Source organism: Lolium perenne, chromosome 3 (genome assembly GCF_019359855.2).
Source record: "Lolium perenne isolate Kyuss_39 chromosome 3, Kyuss_2.0, whole genome shotgun sequence".
Taxonomy (NCBI): domain Eukaryota; kingdom Viridiplantae; phylum Streptophyta; class Magnoliopsida; order Poales; family Poaceae; genus Lolium; species Lolium perenne.
This window is the reverse complement of record NC_067246.2, coordinates 308,772,329-308,796,285: the sequence shown is the minus strand read 5'-3', so window position 1 is coordinate 308,796,285 and position 23,957 is coordinate 308,772,329. Positions and strand designations below refer to the sequence as shown.

General features: G+C 42.6%; 2 protein-coding genes across 3 annotated transcripts; one reads left to right on the top strand and one right to left on the bottom strand.

Annotated features, from left to right (window-relative positions):
- The first annotated feature begins 11,139 nt into the window (after positions 1-11,139).
- Positions 11,140-16,757, top strand: LOC127345393 (probable histidine kinase 3). Its single transcript, XM_051371869.2, has 11 exons — positions 11,140-12,216; positions 12,310-12,585; positions 12,926-13,092; positions 13,176-13,385; positions 13,505-13,691; positions 13,781-13,832; positions 13,922-14,151; positions 14,262-14,360; positions 14,470-15,557; positions 15,638-15,995; positions 16,362-16,757. The coding sequence occupies exons 1-10, from the start codon at positions 11,731-11,733 to the stop codon at positions 15,894-15,896; spliced, it is 3,054 nt and encodes a 1,017-aa protein (XP_051227829.1). The 5' UTR covers positions 11,140-11,730; the 3' UTR covers positions 15,897-15,995; positions 16,362-16,757.
- A 732-nt stretch (positions 16,758-17,489) lies between these two features.
- LOC127345394 (calmodulin-binding transcription activator 4) lies at positions 17,490-23,353 on the bottom strand. Of its 2 annotated transcripts, XM_051371871.2 has the most exons (12): positions 22,942-23,353; positions 22,471-22,602; positions 22,238-22,353; positions 21,965-22,053; positions 21,255-21,300; positions 20,947-21,090; positions 20,655-20,865; positions 20,403-20,527; positions 19,339-20,039; positions 18,600-19,155; positions 18,199-18,492; positions 17,490-18,026 (listed from the first exon to the last, which is right to left on the bottom strand). In XM_051371871.2, exons 1-12 carry the CDS (start codon positions 22,952-22,954, stop codon positions 17,988-17,990), a joined length of 2,466 nt encoding a protein of 821 aa, XP_051227831.1. In that variant the 5' UTR covers positions 22,955-23,353; the 3' UTR covers positions 17,490-17,987. The 2 variants fall into 2 exon arrangements, with proteins under 2 accessions (XP_051227831.1, XP_051227830.1); XM_051371870.2 differs by having other exon boundaries at positions 20,655-21,090.
- Between the last annotated feature and the right edge of the window lie 604 nt (positions 23,354-23,957).

Here is a 23,957-nt window from a genome sequence, read left to right as displayed (position 1 = left end):
ACGAAAGCCAATGTTTCTATTTTTTCCGACCCGAAGACGGAGTCCAAAGCAGAGAAGGAGGAGGACACCGAGGCGGCCACACCATACCTGGGCTCGGCCCCCTCCCTGGTCGCGCCTAGGGGTGGTGTGGGCCCCTCGGGCGCCCACCGACCTCGGCCTTCCGCCTATAAGTTGCCTCCCAATGCAAAAAACCCTAAATCAACTAGCCTCCGTCCACGAAAAGTTCTATAGCTCCACCGCCATCTAAGACAAGTTTCGGGGGACAGAAGTCTATGTTCCGACACCCTGCCGGGACGGAGAATTGCCCCCGAGCCATCTTCATCGACTCCACCGCCATCTTCATCGATGTTGCTGACTCCCATGATGAGTAGGGAGTAGTTCTCCCCCGAGGCTGAGGGCTTTACCGGTAGCTATGTGATTTATCTCTCTCCCATGGTATGATCTTTATGTGATCATGAGCTTTGTAATCTAGTTGAATAAGTATATGTTATTCTTCATCTATTATGCTACTCAAGTGGTTTTATTATGTGATCTCCGGAGGCACGTTGTCCCACAGTGTGAAGGTGACAGTGTGCACACCGTGTGTTTCTTTTAGGCTAAACTTTACAGAAATACTTATAAATTGTGGTGTTTGTTAGTACTATCTTTGGATGCTCAAAGTGACATAGCGGGGTATCCCTAGATTTGGAACGCGACTTTAAGGAGTGCTTTTGTAGCCCTACACGGTGAATTGGTGTTCGTTATCCAACCGGAGAGTGGTTCGGAGTAGCATAGTGAAGAGATGATATTTATGTATTCAATTATGATATCATTGTTGAGAGTGTCCACTAGTGAAAATATGATCCCTAGGCCTTGTTTCTAAACATTGAAACACCGTTTACAACCAGTTCTGCTACATGTTTGCTTGCTGCCATTTTTATTTCAGATTGCAATTACCACTCATAATCATCCATATTACTTGTATTTCACTATCTCTTCGCCGAACTAATGCACCTATACACCTGACAAGTGTATTGGGTGTGTTGGGGATACAAGAGACTTCTTGTATCGTACTTGCAGGGTTGCTTGAGAGGGATATATTTGAACTCTACCTCCCTGAGTTCGATAAACCTTGGGTGATTCACTTAAGGGAAACTTGCTGATGTTCTACAAACCTCTGCACTTGGAGGTCCAACACTGTCTACAAGAATAGAAGCGTGCGTAGATATTAGTACTCTAGGTGACCTTGTTCATCTAGTAGAGATAAAAAGATTATGTATTACTAAATCCACTTCAAGTGAAAATTCATAAGATAATAGCATCTTTGTTCTTAATATTGGTTTGAGAAGGTTTTTCTCTACACAACAAAGGAACAAGCCACAATCACAAACAAAGAACAACAAGGTACAAACCTGGAGCGGCTACTTGGAAAAGATATGGAAATACAAGTCACTCAGGGTCTAGGTGCAATAACCGTAACCAAAGTGCCATTCCACCTTCACCATGCATATCTGATGCTAGTAGTGGTACACCTAATGCATGTGATTATGAACCTTGGCCACTGAGAGATACCACAGCTGACAGATCCCAAGGAACCCAGGGTTCCAGGCTGGGAGCATTCTCACCCCCTCAAGTGACAAATGATTACTACATCGCTATGCAACAAAATACCAGAGCTATCATGGACGCAGCTCAACCAACGCCTGTGCATGGACAAGAAATTTCAGAGAATGATACCAACAATACTGCGGCAGCGGCGCCTTGAAGGCGCCACAGGTGCCATGAGGGCCTTAGGTTGGAACTGCCATGGCATGGGTAAGAGCCTTGGCAGTGAGAAAATGAATCATCTTGCCAGAATGTTGTCGGCGACAAAACCACAAGTAACTTTCATTTCTGAAATCAAATCCTCAAAAATTAAAAGCCATGATCTTAACTTGAGATTTAATATGTCCAATAGCTTTGTTGTTCCCTCTCAAAAACGCTCTGGTGGTCTGTGGGTGATGTGGTCTGATGACATTCAAGTGACTGTACATAGTTCTAGCTTTTATGTTATCCTTGCTACTGCTATAAATAGTGCCACAAATCTTAAGTTTGGCGGTGGCTTCTTTTGTGTATGATAACTCTAGGCTTCCAATGTTATGTATAGGGGATATGAACGAGATCTTGTATGATATGGACAAAAGTTCCCCTGTTATAAATCGTTCTCGTATGTATGCTTTTCGATCTCTTGTCAAAAACTGCGGTTTCTTTGATTTGGGCTTCAGTGGACCATCTTATACTTGGACAAACAAGAGATTCTCCTCTAAGCTTATTTTTCAGAGACTGGATAGATGTTTAGTCAATGTTGAATGGTGTGATGTTTTTCCCATTTCGAATGTTTATAACATGCCTCTTCTACATTGTAATAGTGATCATGTTGCTATTCTTCTATCTACTGAGGGTCCAGCTCAAAAAAATAAAAATCACTTTAAATTTGAAAATTGGTGGTTAAAGGAGCAAGACTTCTAAGCTTATGCTAAATCTGTGTGGAATAATACAAAAAATAAATCCTTCTCGAATAGAACTAATCATCTTGCAAGATCACTCAAGATCTAGTGCAAAAAGAAGAAACCACTTTAACAAGAGTTAGACAAGTTAGAGGAGCAAATAAACAAAATCCACATGAAACCTTGGAACAATCAAGACCACATTTTAGAATCTACTCTTACTACTAGGTATGAACAAACCATGACCAAACTTACGGATTTTTATATGCAAAGAGGAAAAAAGCAGTGGTTAAAAGATGGAGCCAGGAATACCTCTTTCTTTCATAGGGCCATTGTCAAGAGGAAAAAAAGAAACACCATTGCTTCTATTAAAGATGAAAATGATGTCTTGCAATGCATGCCAGATAGAATAAGCAATACCTTTGTAAATTACTTCAGATCCATATTTGCTTCTTCCCATGCTAACAATGGCAGGCCGTTGATCAACTCGCAACCACCTTCTAACATGGATGGTTACACCTACTCCATTCCTGATAACAAAGAAAATTTTCAAACTCTTAAAGATATGAAAAGAAATGCTTCTCCAGGCCTAGACGGATTTCATGTTGAGTTCTACTTAGCTACATGGGAGTGGATTGGTCAAGATGTTGTTCAGCTGGTGAGGAACTTTTTCCAAACATGTATAATGCCTTCACACATCAATGACACTCACATTGCTCTTATCCCTGAAAAACTGGTGCCTTTGATTCCTGCAGACTATAGACCCATTAGCCTATGAAATGTGATCTATAAAAGTATTGCCAAATGCATTGCAAATAGGCTCAAGCCCCACTTGTCTGATTATATTCACCCCTCTCAACAAGCCTTCATTGAAGGGAGATGCATTAGTAACAATATTATAATTGCTCAAGAAATAACACATTCTTTTGCTCTCTCTTCCTGGAAAGACAAAGCTTTTATGTTAAAATTGATCTAGCAAAAGCCTTTGATAGATTAGAGTGGAACTTTACTGTGGCTCCTTTGGCTAGGAAAGGTTTGCACAATCATTTCATCAACCTTATCTACTCTCGTGTCTCTTCGCCTTGTTTCTCTGTTATAATAAATGGGCAACCTTATGCTAAATTCAAGAGTCAAAGAGATATTAGACAAGGATGTCCCTTGTGTCCTTACCTTTTTGTCTTAGCTATTAATGAATTGTCCATTGCTCTCCAAGAGGCCATGTCTTCTAATGATTTTGCAGGTATAACTTCGGGACCGAACTGTCCCCCTATCCATTCTCTTCTTTTGGCAGATGATCTACTTGTTTGTGGTCAGGCTACTCCTCGAGAGGCCACGGGAATGAAAAACATTATCCATGAATTTTGCAACCAATCGGACCAGACTCCTAATTGGGACCAATTAGGTATTATTTTCAGTAGGAATGCCAATGATAACGTTCGCCGACTATAAAACAAACTTTTCCTTTCCGAACATTGATAACAATTTTGTGCACCTTGGACACCCCCTTATAATTCCTGGTAAAAACAAAATGCAGCTTCCAATTTTATTCTGGACAAATTTAAATCTAAACTTTCCACTTATAAGGCAGGTAAACTATCACACGCCACCAGACTTAAACTCATCAAATTTGTTTTCTCTTCTATTCCTATTTATTACATGTCTAACATTATTTTCACAAAAAAGTTTATAGAAAAACTCACTGCTATCATAAGAAATTTTTGGTGGACATGAATCAGAGAAGAAACTAACACAAAAAGGCTGCGTTTGAAAGCTTGGAAAGACATTTGTACTCCTAAAAAGGACGGGGTTAGGAATTCGAAATCTGCAGGCTATCAATTGGGGTCTCATGCTCATGGCGGCTTGGAGGATTGCAGACCAGCCTTGCAGCTTCCTCCATGATGTTTTAAAGTCTAAATATTTCCCAAATTCCTCCATTTGGCGCCCAAACTCTAATATTTCCAAGTCTTCTTTCTGGAGCTCTATTCTTAAGGTTCTACCTATTCTTAAAATCAATTCTTTCTATCAAATCTCTCAGGGTAATATTTCCATTTGGAGCTCGCCTTGGTGTACAGGTTGGTCTTACATATATGACACTATTATAACTCAAACTAAAAATTACATTTATCCTGCTAAGGTGAAAGATCTATGGTTACCAAATCAGCAAGCTTGGAACAATACTCTCATCGACACTCTTTTTCAGCAACCTTTAGCAAGCAACATTAAAAGCACCACTATCATTAATTATCAAGAAGAGGATATGCTATGCTGGAAACTCACTCACTCAAGCAAATGCAATTCAAAAAGTGCATATTGGGCTTGTTTAAAATTCTTGCAGGATCAAGGAGAACCAATTCCAAAACAGGTTAATGCCGACACTCGGGTGTTGCTCAATAAAATTTGGAAAGACAAAACTTTGGTACCTAGGGTGCAAACGTTTGGATGGAGATTCCTCTCAAAAGCGATTCCCACTGGATCCAGAGCAGGTAAATATAGTAAACACATTAGCAAGCTATGTTGCATATGTGGTTTGGAAGAAGACGAGATTCATTTATTATTTACTTGTTGCTTCTCCAAAGCTGCTTGGTTCTCAGAACCTTGGTTTATCATAACAGAAATGCTTATTTCTAATGCAGATAGTCTTACTCAAATCTTACAAATTCTTTTGAACATGAATCATCCACATGCTAATATTAAAAATATCTGAACCTTCATGTGGTGCATATGGAAAGCTAGAAATGATAAACTTTTCAATAAAAAAGACAACCATCTAAGACAAATTCATCGTATGGCACATGCCATTAATCAAAACTTGGAGAAAGTTTATATGATGCAGGTATTGAAGAACATGACCCAAGGAAACAACCCTTCAACTAGGGACCAAGAACAAAATGAAGACATGATGAATCTCAAGAAAGGGTAGACAATCAAATCTGATATGCTAATTCAAGGTAACAAAATTTACACAGATGCTGCCTGGAAGACAAAGAAAGTCCCAGGTTCACAAGGAAGAATAGCCACATGAATTGGAGTATTCTGTCACTTCCAACATTCTTCACGTGAAACCAAAGTGATGATACAAACCACTTCACCAAAAGCGTCTTCTTCTCTTCATGCTGAAGCAACTGCACTCGTATTTGCTGCAAAGCTTGTTGAACAGTTAAATACCTCTCCAGTAGCCTTCCTCACAGATAATTTGATTCTAGCAAGAGATGCAACCTCTGAGAAGATAAACTAACTCTAGTGTCCCATGGGGGTTAAGAGAGCAGATTGCACATTACAAGAAGGCTTCTAGGAATCTGAATGCAAAGATTTTTCATATCAAGAGATATCAATGGAGTTGCTCACAAGTGCTCACATTAGGCACTAAGACAATCTCACTCTATGCCTATCCATAGTGTTCTAGTTCAGCTCATCTTCATGACATTTGCCCTCTAGTTCAAGCTATTCGGAATATCCTTTTACATCGAATTGTAATCCATGCTGTACATTGTCTTTGAGATGAATGAAAATTTGGCGCCTCCAGCGCCTTTCCTTGTGCAAAAAAAAAGAGACGGTTTTTCTTATCAAGGGAGTTTTAGTGATATGTGTTGCATCATCTGTATGCTAGAACATAATTCCATTAATGATTATAAATTACCTAACATTGTATGTTATCACTTGTTGCTTGTTATTAAGTCTTTTATTCATGCGACCATTTTTATGAGAGACATATCAAGTGAAAACATGAACCCCGGTCCGTTTAAAACCATAAGAAACATCTTTATATTTACTCTACTTGCACTTTTAATTTCGACACTTCACAATTTCAAAAATACATATATGTTCAGTTTACTTGCTTTATTTACTTACGTTTTGTATTACTTACACACCATTGTGACCGAAAAACACTTTGGTGGAGCTGGGGACATAAAACTGCAGAATTTACTTAACAAATTGCATGACGAGGTTAGAAGGGACAAATAACTCTTTCCACGAGAGATCGATATAAACCATTGAGTCACCTTTGTGAGGAAATCACCCATGCTGCATCACTCTGCACTTCGACTCCCAACACATTGGAATCTGTGTTAGGTTTGCTTCCATTAGGATACATGCATGATTGGTTTGTAATCTAGCGTTTCCACGCCTAATCTTGGTTGTGCCAAAAGAAATAGGTATGTGTTTGGTTCAGTGCCATTATTTCGTGCCACACCTTGTTAACTACATTGTTTGCCACATTTTTTGTGATTGTGAAAAAGTTACTCATCAATCAAGCATGCCCTACATACTACCACCAATGTCGTTCATGGAACGTACATGAAATATATGTGTCGCTTGTATCACTTTGGTAATTTGAGAAAAATATGTGATTGTGGTATCATCTTTCTAATTTGAGATATTTATTATACATGATACCATCTCTAAGGCTATTGAATCATGTGTGTGAGACAACAAGGCATACATGAGACCTTATTCTCTCCATTTCTTGTTTTGCTCCCAATTGGTCATATAATAAATATTCTAGGACATAATTATCAACAAGTAGGAGCACACAAGTATGCGAAAGAAATAAATTATGTTTTGAACATTAATCAATCTGACCATCCATCAAAGGACCAAAACGATCACAAAAATTGCCTCCCATAGCTCAAACACACAACATACACATGGAATATTAAATCAATGCGAGCAAATATTTGGGACCGAGCTTCTTGATACCAAGCCCTCATGTTCGGGTCCATGTGGTTTATGTTATTTGATAAGATCTAGTCCTCCTCGGTCAACAACACTAGACTTATTTGCTTCACCTCCGATTCTGCTTTGAGCTTATTAGCTACAACATTTTTGTTTCAATCCTAAGCTTTTCCACATCAATGGCGATCATCTTTCTAGCCATAGCCACCTTACCTACTTGTATCCCCATGAAGATCACAGAGCATTCATCTTATGTTGCTCCCTTAACTCTCCTCTTTTTCCACTCAGCACCTCCAACACGCTCTTCATTTCACCCAAGAATTCTTGCAATTATATTGATGATGCCGCACACTTTGAGGCCTATATGGAGTACTTCCTTTCCTTTGGCCAAAATATTTGCTTCTCCCATTCTTCAACGGTATCGCTTGTTCGAGGGCTATCGTTGTCTGACTACTCCTTTATTGGGTTGCCATCATTCATGGCTTATAAGCGCGTGACTCGGTGAACACATATACGTCATTGAGAACAAGCTCAATGTCGTTATGGCCATTGTCTAGGATTCCCATGTCCACAAGGGTGGCATTGTCCAGGATGCCAAACCCCATTTGGGGCGGAGAATAGATAACGGGGGCGAAACGACTCGGGCCCGATGCGGCGCTGTTGCGGAAGCATGCCGAGAGCCATGACGAGGTGCTCCCTTGGATCTTGAAAAGTCACGGCGGTGGATGAGCTATCTTTGCTCCCGTCAGCGATCGCCTAATTATCCTAGATGGGAAACACTTACCGTTTCGCGACATCGGGCACTTCGACTATATTTTAGCATGGCTTAGACAAAAGCGAAAAATTGGTAGTGGAACTGGACGAGGCAAGGGCGAATGGTATGTGGTGGCGGTGGACTTAGCGGAGGCGGCATCAGGTCGAGTGGGAGAGGTGCAAACACATGTGGGGAGGAAGAGGAGACATCACATGTGAGGATGGAGCTGCGGGAAAGGTTTGAATAGGGTTTCCCCTCACTGCCAGGTGGGCCAATAGAGGCCCATACTCGACTTGGCAGGTATATCCGGATGTGCCCGCACAACCGACTTGGTCAAGAGAGTTGGGAGGCCTTCGGGATGTCTGGACATCTTGGACCACTTTTGGACGATAGGGAGGCCCATGTGAGGTTGATTTTTTGTCTGGGCCCAAAACTGGCCTAGATTCCCTAACATTATTATTTTTGCATGCAATTTGATGAGAGGCCAATGGCGATATATACCTTCCATTTTCGAAATATAACAGTTTGGTGTCCCGTGTGTATGTGTATTTCATCTTTACATTTCCACAAAAAAATCAAATACATTATACACATACTTTTGTACAAAACCATGTAACACAGTTACACAAGTAATGATTTGCATTGACAATTGCACTTGACTGAAACCATATAGGTCTACCAGTTTGGTGGCCGTCGGATTGGAAAGGTACGCACGAGTTTCACTTGTCCGCACATGTCACAGTCGGCCGAAAACGACCTGGAGCCATTCCGCTAGAAACCTAGCTAGCCCGTGCAGCGTGCTAGTCTATCTATCCTTTTCCTCCATGGAAATAAAAATCATTGGTGGAGAGGTAGTGATCGGTCATCTGAGCTGAGATTAGCAGAGAGTCACCTCCCCTACCTCTCCCTTTCACCCCCACCACCTCTCAATCTCTCTCTCTCTCTCTCTCATATAATTGGGGGATACCACGCATCGCAAGTGTCCAAATTAACCAGCTTAGCTAGGGTACAAAGCGGGGGCAGGCGAGGGGATGGAGAAGAGGAGATCGCGAGCGGCAGCAGCAGCCGTGGATCAGCTAGCTTGCGAGTGTGGGACGCGAGCGAGAGGGAGTGACCAGTGCGCCATCTCCAGGTCCGGAGGAAGACGACGACCACTTGCCCCCAATGGTGGCGGGCGGGCTTTGGACGCGGGCCCCACTGCGCCACGTCACTCATCATCACATCCCACCGGGAATGGTTTATCGAACCAGGGGTTTAATCTATCGACAGAGCGTCACCCCTTCCGTTTCATTGGTTGTTTTGTTGCTAGAGAGTCGAAGGGGCTAGGTTGTTAGTGGCCGAGAAACGCGAGGATTCCGCAAAAGGTCCTTGCTTTAGATAATAATCTAATAACAAGTCTCGAGGAAAGAACAACCATATATTCATATGTGTACATATCTATTTTTGAAACGTGCGTATAAATAAAATTAAGTTACATGTTATTAGTTGGTGCTTTTTTTTTGTCAAATGTAAGTAGTATGTTACGAGAGTCATGTTTTGGCATATGGGAGCATATGCTCCCTTTATTTTCAAATGCATGTTACACTTATTTTGAAGTTTTAAAAATAATGAAATGAAAAATTCGCACGTACATCTTCACATGTAACGTGCTCACAAAGTCGTTGCATGGAAAATCGAAAATAAGGCTTTTCAGAAGATAAATTTTCTTTATTTTTACATAGATCACAAAATATATTGGTTTCTCGCGAAATTTGACGAACAAATATATTGTGGAGATGTGCATGTAGAATATTTTGTGAAATTTTTTCAACATTTTGAAATATTATTTTCGAGTAGAGGGAGCATATGCACCCGGGAGCTGAATTGAATTTTCGATTCTAACCGGGAATGAGGATGAAGACTATAGTGGGGCGGGTAACTAGGTGCCCGAGCTCCATGAATCCTTTATTTTCAAAAAATAGAAGATCATATTTGCAAAAAAATTAAAAAATCCGCAAAAATTATCATTGTTGTTATGATGTATCCTCAATTGTGCAAAATCCAAATTTGAAATTCTTTGCATTACATGCTACATAAAAGTGAAAAAGATCTAGCAAATTTATAGTTTCGAAATGTGCTTGTGCACTATAATCAAAGCTACACTTTTGTTATTTTTGTGTATCCAAAAATTCAAAGTATTTTAGAATTTGCTTGCTTGTATCAAACATCATTGACCACATGTATGTTATTTTTTTTTAAATGAAATACTGAATTATGATTTTTGAAAATAAAAGCCTCGATGGAGCTTGCTTCCACTTGGATTTTTCGGTGCAAAATTACCATATAAAAACTATGGGTACTTACCGAGACTGATTCCTAAAGTTTGACCAATTTCGCCGTACACAAACATAGGACCTACTATCGGTTGACTTGGAGTATGTAAACCTATGATTAGTCTACAAAGCATATTATTGTAGAATAAGCTGATACCATCTCTGTTTCAAATTAGTTGATTCATATGTATCTAGATTCACATATATGTAGATGCACTTTAGCGTATATATACATGTAAATCCAGACGAATCTGTGACAATTAAGTGAAAATAGAGGGAGTGGTATTATCTCCTTTTGAATTAAAAATGCGCAACATGCTAACCTTGGCAATGTTGGGAAGTGTTGTAAAACTAGTGTACCCACTCTGTCCTGAAATGGATGTAGGAGATTTGTAAACTTTTAGATGAATCTAAATTTTAGACAAATCTGCGATGTCATTTTCAAAAAACAGTGAGTACATTATAATATATATTTTTTCAGCAAATATCTATTATAAAATTATTTGTGCAAGAAAAGATTTGTCCAAGAACAAAGGGAATGTGAGAGAATGAAGAGACATGAAATTCAGATTGTCACATACACAAGCCAAATAATTGTTCCCGCAAAATACAAATAAAATAAAATCAATGTGAACATACAATAAAAAGAAGAGATGGCACGTTTGTTGATTTGGAACAGTAGTCTTATTACACACATGGAGCGACGGTAGGCATATTTAAAATCCGCTGGCTTGTGCAGTGAAGGCCGTCTCCACCAATCAAAGCAGCAGCACACCCCTCTCTCTGTCTGTCTCTAGGTGGAGTGTGATCAGCGGATGAGGAGAGAGAAGGTGATGGCCCACGCGGAAGGGAGCCACTTGCGTGCTGGCCTCTCCCGCTGCTGCGATTGGTGCCACCATCCATCGTTCTACTACTACGAGTACTACTCTTGCTCTGCTTCAATCCTCTGTGCTGTGCTCTGTTTCACTTGCCACTTTTCTCCCTTTCCACCTCCACTCCAACCTCACCTGCCTTTCTTCTTGCTTGCTTGCTTTCCCCTTCCCCCCTCTCTCCCTGCTCCAATCACCCCAATCTCCCTCTCCCCCAATCCCTTTCCCCCATCCTCCTCCTGTAGTCTATTCCTGTTGCTGTTGCTGTTGGTGTGCTCCTTCTCCTTCTCCTACTCTCGCTCTTCCCTTCCTTCTCTCTCGCCCTCTATCGAGTCGGTGGGTCAAACAAAGCCACGCCGCCTACCGGGGGTTTGGTGGTTCCTCCCAGGGCGCGGCAGCCGGGAGGGTTTGTCGAAAGGCGGAGCTGCACGAACCCACAAGCGGAAGCGGAGCTAGGAGGGGGACAGGGGACGAAAGCGCCTCGGTGTTGGCTCCCTTTTGCTCGATTCAAGCCGCGTGGGCGGGCGGCGGCCGCGACAGACAGCTCGGCGACCGCGCGAGCGCGTTTCTCGACTTCCGGCGTGGATGAGGCGGTGCGGCGGGGAGACGTGGCGGCGGCGGGGGAGTCTCTGCGTCGGCGCTGGCGATGTAGCCGAATGACCGGTGCTGCTGCTCGCTCGGCAAGGGTAGGCGCGGCGTCTGCAGCGGCAGCCGAGTCGTCCGACATGGAGGGCAAGGGCGGCGCGGTGTCGGTCGGGCTGGGGTTCCTGGGGATGGGGCTGGACAGGGTGCGCCTGCTGCCCCTGCCCCTGCCCCGGCGGCCGCCGCTGCCGGAGAAGCTGTCGTCCTCGTCCAAGGCGCTGCGGGGCCACGTGTACAGCAACTCGCGCTGGGCGGTGCAGCGCTGGTGGCGCCCGCTGCTGCTGCTCTGGCTCCTCGCCTTCACGCTCCTCGCGCACAGCCTCTTCTACAACGGCAGCTCCGAGGCCGTGCACAAGCGGCGGGACGCGCTCGCAAGCATGTGCGACGAGCGCGCGCGCATGCTGCAGGACCAGTTCAACGTCAGCATGAACCACCTGCAGGCCCTCGCAATCCTCGTCTCAACCTTCCACCACGCGCAGAACCCATCCGCAATCAACCAGGTACTCTACTTGATTCGGACCTCCAATTTCCTCCTCTTCCTCGTTTCGTCGAATCCATCGATTAAACCCAACTCTCCGCTTCTGCATCTGCAGGCGACCTTCGCCAGGTACGCCGAGAGGACGGCGTTCGAGCGCCCGCTCACCAGCGGGGTGGCGTACGCGGTGCGGGTCACGCACGCCGAGCGAGACCGCTTCGAGCGCCAGCAAGGGTGGAGCATCAAGAAGATGTACTCCTCCAACAAGAAGTACGGGCCCTCGGGGGACGCCGCCGCCGCCGAGATCCGCGAGCCGGCAGAGGAGTACGCGCCCGTCATCTTCGCGCAGGACGCATACAAGAACGTCATCTCCTTCGACATGCTCTCCGGCGATGTGCGTGACGATTTCTGCTTTCGCAATCGTATCCATCTTTCTCCCCCGGCGGCCCCCCTTGCCAAGGGAAGCTAGATTTATCTTTTTTAGCCTACTAGGCCCGGGATAAAGCTGCGACCCTGGGTGCTCACCATGTGGTTTCACAGCTCACGGCCATTGCTTGTGTTTTTACCGTCATTCTTTTCTTTTCTTTTTCTTTTTTACCAACTTACAGCGTGCTTCAGTAGTAGTATGTTCTTCGTGGTTCTTCGTTTCCTTCCTTACTTTGTAAAATACTACAGCTCTTGATTCTTCCTGAATTAACGATGCTAAACAAGGGCATTTGGTTTGCTTCTTACAGGACGATCGAGAAAACATAATACGAGCTAGGGAGTCCGGGAAGGGCGTTCTAACCGCTCCTTTCAAGCTACTCAACAGCCGCCTCGGCGTGATCTCCACATACACCGTCTACAACACCGAGCTCCCCGCAAATGCGAGGCCGCACGAGCGCGTCCAAGTCGCCATAGGGTAAAGTCTAAAATGATGATTCCAGCCTTATGTTATTATGCAACAGAGTTAGTCTCTGACTTGCTGCCTTTGCTTGGAAACAGCTATCTAGGTGGCATATTTGATATAGAAGCGCTGGTCGATAAGTTGCTTCATCAGCTTGCCGGCAAGCAATCCATCATGGTGAACGTGTATGATACTACTAACGAGTGGCCGATCAGCATGTACGGTTCCAACGATACCTGCGGTGGCATGTACCATAACAGCACCCTCAACTTCGGCGATCCATCCAGGAGGCATGAGATGCATTGCAGGTGACTCAACTTGTTGCTACCCCTTTTATCAGTGCTGCTACTGCAACTGGAATGATTCAGCATACTGTTCTGCTGTCTTTCTATTTTCTCCATGTGACTTTTTTTCCCCTCTTCAACAGGTTCATGCAAAAGCCACCATTGCCATGGTCTGCAATTACATCGTCACTAGGAACACTTGTCATTGGTATGCTCCTTGGTTATATATTTTACGCTACTATGCACCGCATCGAGAAAGTTGAAGATGACTATCAGAATATGATCGAGCTCAAGAAGCGCGCGGAAGATGCAGATGTTGCCAAGTCGCAGGTGAGCAATATCACTAGTCACTACACAACCTATACTGTTTATCTAAGAGAGGAAAAAGCTCCATCCCTTGCCTTTTTGCTTGTTTGCAGTTCTTGGCTACAGTTTCGCACGAGATCAGAACTCCAATGAATGGTGTTTTAGGTGAGTGTGCAATTATACTGATCCATATTGTATTCTCCATTGCTATTTTATACTCTAGGAATTAAAATAATTTCTACACTTTTTTTCAGGAATGCTCCAAATGCTCATGGATACTGATTTGGACACAACACAGCAAGATTATGTTAGAACAGCCCAAGCCAGTGGAAAAGCTTTAGTGTCCCTCATAAACGAGGTTCTGGATCAGGCAAAGATAGAATCTGGCAAGCTCGAGCTTGAGGCAGCACCCTTTGATCTTAGATTAGTTTGTGATGACATCTTGTCTCTCTTCTGCGGAAAAGCTCAGGAGAAAGGACTGGAGGTAATTTCAGTGTAGATTCTTACACAGGAGCTTTGTTGTATTTTGTAAAAAATCACTAACCCTGTCTTTGTTTTTCATGGTTTTGTCTTTGTGATGTACTGCACGAGCAGCTGGCAGTGTATGTATCTGATCAAGTTCCACAAACACTTATCGGTGATCCAGGTAGAATGAGGCAAATCATTACAAATCTCATGGGGAACTCCATAAAGGTAAATATACCTGAATGGCAGAAATGGGCATATGGAGCTGCGTATTATATATGTTTATTATTTTTATGCATTCTGTTACTTCTTGGCTGAAATATTCTATTTTTCACAGTTTACAAAAAGAGGGCATATCTACTTGACAGTTCATGTTGTCGAAGAGGTCATGGTGGAGACGGGAACTCAATACACAGACACCTTAAGTGGCTACCCTGTAGCTAACAGGAGGCATAGTTGGGAGAGCTTACGACTTCTCGATATGGATTTACACTCGTCTGAGATGCCTTTTACTCCCATCATGCCTGAAACAATAAGGTTGATAATATCTGTTGAAGATACTGGTGCTGGCATCCCACTTGAAGCTCAATCCCGTATATTCACCCCTTTCATGCAAGTTGGTCCGTCCATTGCCCGCATCCATGGGGGCACTGGCATTGGGTTGAGCATCAGCAAGTGTCTGGTTCATCTCATGAAGGGAGAGATCGGGTTCGTAAGCATGCCCAATGTTGGTTCTACTTTCTCCTTCACTGCTGTGCTTGCGAGGTCACGCTCCAATGCAAACGTTGCCAAATCATCAGGATTTAAGGGGATCAATGCATTGGTTATCGATCATAGGCCGGTCCGTGCCAAGGTTACCAAGTACCATTTGCAAAGGCTTGGAGTCAAAACGGAATTGACCACTGACGTAAATCAAGTTATTGCTAAAATGAACTGTGGATCACTAGTTGCAAAGCTAGTGCTAGTTGAACAGGAGACGTGGCTGAAGGAATCCCATTCCATGCCTCATTTGCTTAGTAAATTGAGGAGCAAGGATCTGCCGGACTCTCCAAAGTTCTTTCTTTTGGAGAACCCTATAACTTCTATCAAGAGCAATTCACATATATCCAGGGAGTATAACTTGAATGTAATCATGAAGCCACTTCGTGCGAGCATGCTTCAGGTCTCACTACGACGGGCTTTGGGTGGAGTGGATAAGGCGCATGGCAAGAATGGAAACTCAACATTGGGTAGCCTTCTTCACAAGAAGCAAATCATTGTGGTTGATGACAATGTTGTGAACCTTAAAGTGGCTGCAGGTGCTCTGAAAAAGTATGGCGCAGAAGTAGTTTGCGCAGACAGTGGGAAGAAAGCAATCGCGTTGCTAACACCACCTCATAGTTTTGATGCTTGTTTTATGGACATACAAATGCCAGAAATGGATGGGTGAGTACCATTTCCTTTGAATATTGATCTGTCATTGTCATAAATTACTGAACTTTTTCGTTCATTTGTTTGTTTTCCAGATTTGAAGCCACTAGGAGAATAAGAGTGATGGAGAGAGATCTAAATGAACGAATAGAGAAAGGAGAAATTCCACCAGAATGTGCTAATATCCGTACGTGGCGAACTCCGATATTGGCCATGACAGCAGATGTTATTCAGGCAACATATGAGGAGTGCCTGAAATGTGAAATGGATGGCTATGTTTCCAAGCCTTTCGAAGGGGAGCAGTTGTACAGAGAAGTAACTCGTTTTTTCCAAAATCATGACCAAGTTCAATAGTTAGGTAGGTCTATATGGATTGTAAATTAGTGGAGGATGTCGCCACACAGCTCACGCCATGGCACAAAGATGTTTGTTAAAGCTGCAGTGCTCCCAAGAGTAAGCTAATTTATTCCCCCCACCACTACCATCCATCCCAATCTCCATGTATACCTGAATACTTTCTGTCATGTGTATTATCAAAGCTATAACTGTATTCCGTTGCACTTCATAGTAAAATAAAATCTGAATTGTTAGGACTCTTATCCAGACTCCATAAAAACTGCTATGTGAACTACAATTCAGTTTAACTGTCTCACATGTCTCAACTTTGAAAAAAAGGTGTACCTTTTTATGATGATGAGATGTAGTGGTTCTAAACTCTAAAGAAACTATAGCAATTTCTTAAAGCAAGCTCTAATCTTAGTATTTTATACTCGTGGAATCCTTGAGGTCTAATGTCATGATATTTTTCTTGTACTTCAGGTATGAACTTAGAAACCTGGAGATTGGAACCACCCAGCTTCTGTTTTCTTGGTACACCATCTCACCAGGAGGCAGAAAGAGTAAAACTCTTGAACATCGATATGCATGTGCAGTATTTTGTTCAGCAACTTCTTGGAGACAGTTCTCGTGAAGAAGCCAACTGCACTTCACAGACTGCAGATTTCAGTTCGACATACGTCCTCTGCTTTTGTAATGTAAATGTGTAGGGAGAGAAAATTTTCCTTCCTTTTTCTTCCCCGGGAATTCCATGGGTGTACATATTAGGTGTTGGTGGTTTGTGCAGGAATTTCTTTGTGCACTTGAATGTGTTTTTTCGCGTAGTGTGTCCAAGCTGTAAATCACACATTCAAAGCTCAAGCGCTTTCTTTTTCTCTTCGTCCCTTAGCTGTTTTCTTTCATGTCCTTGTCAGGTTCCCAACCTGAAGTTTCTCCTGCTGTTAGGTTCTCTTCCCAGCAAAAAATATATCCTACTGAATGCTGCCTGTAGGTATGGCTTTTGTGATGTCTCTCTCGGAAGAGAATGCCTTTGCCTGATGTCATGGCTAAACCTTGTTTAATACGTGGTCCGGAGCATTGTGATGGCACCTAACTGCCGCATTATGTTTATCTGTCTGCAAGGTCCAAAGTGATGTACTTTCTTGGATCTAAACTAATCCTAGTGGTTACAATGGTGTAATCTTGTGTTACTTGCTCCAGCATTGCACTGGAGTCACCTTGTGCTTGTCCGGTGCTTACTGGTTTACATTGACATTCCCCTATATCTATGATTGTGTTGGTGTTTGGTTTATCAATCGAGGATTCAATCACCTTCCATCTGCAAGGGAAAAACTATGGTTGTGTTGATATCTAGGGTCTGCTTGAAACACATGATTTTTGTATATTCAGTTCATTTTCTTAATTGTTTCCGCATTTCAAACAGGACTTCGTGGCACCTGATCTAACTGCTACCAAAAAGGACCAAAATGCAGCTGGAGTGTTACTGTTGCAGGCCTGCACCAGGATCATATTGTCTTTTGATTTGAATGATTTTGTACAGTCATTACACATTGAAGGAGTGTGCATTTGGTCGATGACCATTTATGATTCCACGTGCAGAAGATGGGATCATTTGACAACTGAGCTCGTTTCAGGATTTATCATACATTTATCATCATGTACACACCTAGCAAATGCAGAAGAGGGTACTACAAACAGTGCAGTTGGTATTTAAGCTTCTAAAGCTTCATCATACTACCTCTCATTGACAACCAAGCTCTGTTTCAGGATCTATCATACATTTATTATCATGTACACACCTAGCAAATGTGAAAGATGGTGCCATAAGTACTCTCCAAGAAGAAATATGGTACCATACAATGCAGCTGGTATTTAAGCCATCGAAGCTTCATCATATACGGAGACCTTACAGCTTCCAAAACAACATTTTCAGCAGGGACTGATGATGGTAGTACTGAATTTCTTGATAACTTCTTCTGTTATGACAGGATCCACAGCAAGTTGATCGCCAAGGCTTTACTGCTCTTCAGGCAGCCAAACAGCTTTCCAGATCATTTAACAAGGGGGGATGACAAATGATAGTGGCTGGCCAGTGCTCTGTCATCAGCATCAGCTGCTAGCTGATGTGCCACTTTCCATGGCCAATGTCTGGTGGGAAAACCATTTTTAATTAGTGTGAGTGAATACATGAGGTGCAAATTTCATACACAAAGTGCCTGGCATATTATATGTAAGTGTATTTTTCGCTAGTAAAAACTAAAAACATGCTTATGCAACTTTTTATGGAACACTTTCAATAGATTCCACAGATCAGTCTCACCTTTGCTTGTTGGTGTATTTCGAGCATCCTGCGGTACTCTAGTCTTGCAACAGGACAACCAACGATAGCTGACACCCTCGAAACAGCTTCGTTGACAGCTGTTTCCACTCTTTCCTTCCGGAAAACTCTGACAATGTCTTCTTCCTCATCTTGATCAACTGGCATAGCCCTGGTATTGAACCCTCGCAGACCAACACCTTTTCGGAACCACCTTAGCATGACCTTTTCAAGGATGCCAACACTCTGAAGTAGTTCCTTGTACTTATTTCTTTCTTGGTGAGCTCTGACCCGTGCCTATCAGAATACACAGGTTGGCTCGCTTATCAGCTTAACAAAATCCACACAATTTTGTTAAGAATGTACACATCAAAATTACGTTGCGAATGATATGCGAAACTTACCTGAATTTTGATGATATTTTTCCGAATTCTTAGAAATTCTTTACGTTTCTTCCAGCATCTGAAGTTCTTCTGGATAGATAATGCAGCCTTTTCTAGCATAGCACGTGAAGAAGCACCTGCCTCACGAATGGGCATGGTGCAGCTATCTCCATTCTGAAGAGCCTTTTCTTTCTTCTTTTTCAAGGAAAACACACGGAAGGTAGCTTGTATGCGCCCGGCAGCTTGAACAGCATTTCGGACTGCTCCTAGAGAATCCTTAAGTGCAAGCTGATCATCAGTCCCACCATCCACATGAGCACATTTGTCTGATATTCTATCCACAGCACTACATATAACCACTGCACCAGTATGATCAACAGGATTCCCATTATCTTTTGATTCCAGAGAATGAAGAGTAGCGATTAGTTCTGCTTCTGAAAGAAATGCAGAGAGACCCTTGAAACCATATGCAAATGCAATCGAAGCAGGTGTCTTTGCAGCAGGATCTTCCGATGTTGGGTTTGAAAGGGCACCAGCAGCAGCACCTGCAGTAAGAAGAACCCCCACCATTTTTTCCCTGTCGTTTCATATTGGGTTAGAGTCAGAGTCAAGAGGAAATCCATATTAAATGAAGCTAGGAAACAGAAGATAAATCTCCTAAATTACGTTCGGACATTTTTCATTTAGTTACAAAAAAATAGGAAAGAATATGAAAATAGTTTGCATATAGCTTTGCATGCACTGAATAGATTATCAATACCTTCCGAATCGTGCAGCCCAATGAAGAGCAGTCCATCCATTCGCATCACGGTAGTTTATAGGCACACCAGAACTAAGCAGTGACTTCAAAGCCGAATCGTATCCCAATGCAGCAATTGTATGTATAACACCATGGTATTGCTTAGGAAGCAAATGTTTCCCTTCACTGTTCTGTTCAAATTTGGATGATAGCCAATCCTGGAACTTGTTGTTGAGCATCACTTCCATGATGCAATTCACTGCGTTCTCATGGTCCAGCTGCTCACATGGTTCGCTTATAATCTCTGAGGGGTTAGTTTGGAATCCACACTGAACATTTGAGAGTGGCAACCTGAACTCTGAGAATAGTTCACAACCACGACCATCAAAAAGTATCTGCACATAGTTAAGAAGCAGCAACAGCTCCTCGCCACTTTTGGTTGGACTCCGTTGGAATTCAAACTCTCGTGCTTCACTGCAGGGTTTCTCATTCCCACTAATCATTGTACTGGTAGGCTTTTCAACGAATTCAAATTCTCGAGCTTCAGTGCATGGTTTCTCGTTCTCATCAAGCACACACAATCTCACCTTTCCAGCACCAAGGTATGGAGTATGACAACGGATGACACCTTGCTGTACAATTTCCACAGGGACCTTAACATCACCAAATAGTACCCATGAACTCCGAGAGGGGTTGCAAAGGAAGTCTCCTACAATGACAACCTGCATTACATGTATATAGTCTCCAATTAATTATTGTAAAATCACTACAGAAATTGTCTTAAACACGAAACTCCCCTAATAGCCAACATTTTTGCCGATGAGACAAGAGATGAATTCAGGGATCATGCACGCCAAGGTTCAGGAAAGTGCTAGGCCTAGGACAAGGCGTTCGGCCATTAGGCGCTATCAGGCATGCTTATTATTGTAATGTACTCCGTACATGTTAATGTAAATGCCACGCGCCAATTTCCTAAATGGGTCATATCTTATCAAGAGAACAGAAGAACGAAGATGGAGTATTTATCTCACAAAACCAACTTCTAATTCGATTAAGAACATCAAAGTTCAAGCTTCATGTGATACCTTAGCACTTTCAGAACAAAATGCCCGTTCTGGAGAAACCTCGTGAATATTGGATAATTGGTCATTAACTATCAAAGGAACTGAATGGAAAAAAGACTCAAGTTGATCCTCCTCCAACCAAGTATCTGATCAAGAGAAGACATACATGGAAAATTTGCAAAATTTCAGAAAGTTTGCCAATGCTATCTCAGGCAGCAATCAGCAACGAAAGAATCATAATGCATGGTGTTTGCTTGTATTCGAGTAGTGCACCTGAATTTTTCAGGACATCAATAGCATTAGTATAAGGCTGGCTTCCTTCATTATGGTTGTCTTCACTAGACTCCAGGTCGGTAAGGATATCTGCAAGGATTGTACAGTTGTCTGAGTCTTCAGTCTGAATCCCAGGAACAGTAATAGGATTGTGATTTGGCAGAATCTCTTCGGCGTTAACATCACGGTCTTCCTTGTTTTCCAGACTCAGCTGCAATTCAATTGTCCGCATCCAATCAAATTGACTTGCATTATTTGTTTCATTGCTTATAGTCAGAATCTGGGAACTAACTTCTTCAGCGGATCCAGGGCTGCACGAGTTAAGAAGTGGCACAGTTATCCCACTAGTCAGCCCTGGCGAACTATGTGCATCAGCTCTGCTAGCACCATGATTTGATGTTGATGAATTGTTCGGTGGTGACAATGAAATGCTGCCCTGATAATCAATCAAGAAGCAAAAGTTAAGCATAGAACTAACCACTGAAAAGTTATAGGTAATGTGAAGTTCAATTCTGTTGGTGTTAGTTATCCATCCTAAGGCAGTTAAAGCATCAAAATTACAGATGTCGTGGGAAAAGGAAGATAAAACAAGAGACAAACCTCTAGAACATCTCTGTAGTGGACAAGAACAATGTGCTCATAAGCCCTGCAAATATGAACCGCTATCATTATGATGTAAATTGACTTATACGTTGATAAATGGTTCTTTTTTACAAGGACAAACAATTAGTAAATCATAACCAACAGTAGAAGCCATAGTAATGACGGTATAATGTCACCGTTGTCTGGAATATAATTGTTCAAGAATTGATGTGCCTATTTTTGGGACTCCTAATGAAATATATGATTTACCTAAGGAATATAATCTGTGACATCGTTGTGCATCATCAGAAAAAGTCGAAGAACACTGTACAATATTACAACATTTAGCATGTCTACAAGGAATTGGTGAATGGTAGTTTCTAGTTGTTGGGAACATCTCGGGTGGATGCTGAAACTTCAAAGTAACCATAGATGGAGTCATAACTTGTAAACAGGAGTTAATGCAACAAGCTATACCATAGCACGAAAAAAAATGACATGTAGCAATGGACAGCTTATGTATCCATCCCTGAGTTCCCATTAAAAAATGTCACACGAGGAGCATGCTGACAAAGTTGCTATTGGGTCTGTGCTCTGAGGAGAAGCACTTACACTTTAAGAACACCCGAGGCACAAGAAAAGTTTTTAAAGAGCCTTTAAGAACTTCGAAGCATACAATTCAAGGCATAACATATTCCATTCCTTGTACAAGTGAACAGAATTCTTACGGTTCAAGCATCCAATATATCCGCCTCTGGAATGTAGGATTGGTTTCTTCATGAGCATAGTAGCAATTCAGTGCCTCTACATTATCAACCTGAAATTTTCGGTGCCCAAAGAAGAAAGTATATTAGGTATCCAGCCCATCCGATTCAGTCCTAACAACAAACATCCCAATTATTTATTGTTGTCTTTCCCAGATGTTAGCCGCCAAAACATATTATATGATTAACACATCAACTGCAGAACTCTAATTACTCGAGTAGTAACATTGAACAGACCTTAAGGTGCTCATGGGCTTCCGCAATGGTTCTGCCACCCTTCTTTTTCCGCCATCCATACCCATCTTTCCGGAAGTATCGATGTACCCTACGGTTGAAAAGAAACCAAGAACCACCTGCAATTTCAGAACCAACCAGGTTAACCACACTCGGAGCTAGCGCAAGTACTTGTGAGCTTGAATTAGGTATCTCGCAAGCAAAAAAAAAAAAAAACAAAGGCCTGATTTTATTACTCGGTGGCTTCTGCGGGGTCCTGTGTTCCACCGTGAACAAGTGGTGATTCTGAAGTATGTTGAGAACCTCTCTAGGCTTCAACCATCGCGTCTTCACTTCACGTTGCAGCTTTTCTACATCGAAACATGGATCTGAAGAACAAAGGTAAGCGATTCTTACCAACCAGAGGTAATGGCATCATTAGGAACACATGAGAACTAAGGAATATTTCACAAGTTCCGTTAATGAAGCTGGGTGGATCACCATTTACCAAGAAAAAAAAACTGAAGGGGATCATGGTTTCGCTCTTGAAAGCACTAGGTGAATCACAAACATGAATTATGTACAGCATAGGTAGGATTCGGCGCAAAATCCATACACCTGTTTTTACTAATCTCGCGGCACTCATACAAATCCAGCCGCCCGGCGGTTGGTAACCAAAATTAGCCGCAAAGATCGTACAACAGACAGTAAAATTTGTGCTTAATTACCTTGCTGCTGCATCGCGCCGGGCGGACGAACTCGCGCCCCCGGCCAAGATGAATCCGCCGGCGAGAGACCAAGAACTCGTGCGGGGGGGGCGTGACCGGGAGGGCACCGAACCCGCAGCCACCGCCTTTGGGCTCAGGTCAATGGACCGGTCGTCGGCGTCGCCAGCTCCAAGTGCTTGTGGTGGGTGGTATCACTCGCTAATTTATTGTTCGATTCAGGACAGGTAATCACCCCCGAGATGCTACTCCTATACTACAAGAGTAGCAGCAGTTGTTGTAGTGGAGAGTGGAGATAGAGATCAAGAGAGGACGATGAGCGCGTGAGGGGAAATTGCACGGCGGATTCCAAGAGACCGCCGCCGAAGTGTTCCAGGACACCTCTGCTTTTTTTTGTGTGTGTGATTATTTTAGTAGCCTGTGGTAACCAATATATGATTTTTAGATAGTTACACAAAGCACGGCCTAGGCACACATGTATCTTTCAGACAATCGGAATAATATATTTAGCACTACATGACACGCGTGTTTGGTGCTTTGTGAATAAAACAATGGTGTAGTTGTCCTGCACAGCGCAATGGACAATCGATAATGCACCCGCTTTGATGATAAAATTTTATTATCTGCTCATGGTCTGATCGGCTAGATCTCGCTAGTGCGCTCACGCTGTCTGTCTTTTACGATCTTATTAGATTGGAGTCCTAGCTCACTGGCAGCAGACATAGTTGATGGCAAACGAGGAATGTTTTATCTTGCTGCTAATCGGCATGTTTCTAATGCCGCGTTTAAGTTTTGTTGGAAATGATTTAGGGTTGTTAGTATAATGCCGGTTAAGGTATCATCTGGTTTTTGTTTGTGTCTGATTTGATCTGTAATGTCGAATATCACATGACTTCTTGAAAATATGTAACAATCTCAGAAATAGAGCAATATCTTGGGTTTTCCTAGGTGTGCAAACATTAAGAACTGTTCTGTATGTTCATCCTCTTGGATCAGAGAAAACAAACCCGAAAATTGCA

What these genes read in the sequence shown, in the direction of transcription:
- LOC127345393 (XM_051371869.2), top strand. Translation starts at nt 11,731, where the DNA reads ATGACCGGTGCTGCTGCTCGCTCGGCAAGGGTAGGCGCGGCGTCTGCA. An exon ending in TCCAATGAATGGTGTTTTAG is followed by an intron (nt 13,833 to 13,921) that starts GTGAGTGTGCAA and finishes ACTTTTTTTCAG; the next exon opens with GAATGCTCCAAATGCTCATG. An exon ending in CAAATGCCAGAAATGGATGG is followed by an intron (nt 15,558 to 15,637) that starts GTGAGTACCATT and finishes TTTGTTTTCCAG; the next exon opens with ATTTGAAGCCACTAGGAGAA.
- LOC127345394 (XM_051371870.2), bottom strand. An exon ending in ATATATTGGATGCTTGAACC is followed by an intron (nt 21,301 to 21,964) that starts GTAAGAATTCTG and finishes TCATATTTGCAG; the next exon opens with GGCTTATGAGCACATTGTTC. An exon ending in AAAATATCATCAAAATTCAG is followed by an intron (nt 18,493 to 18,599) that starts GTAAGTTTCGCA and finishes GTATTCTGATAG; the next exon opens with GCACGGGTCAGAGCTCACCA.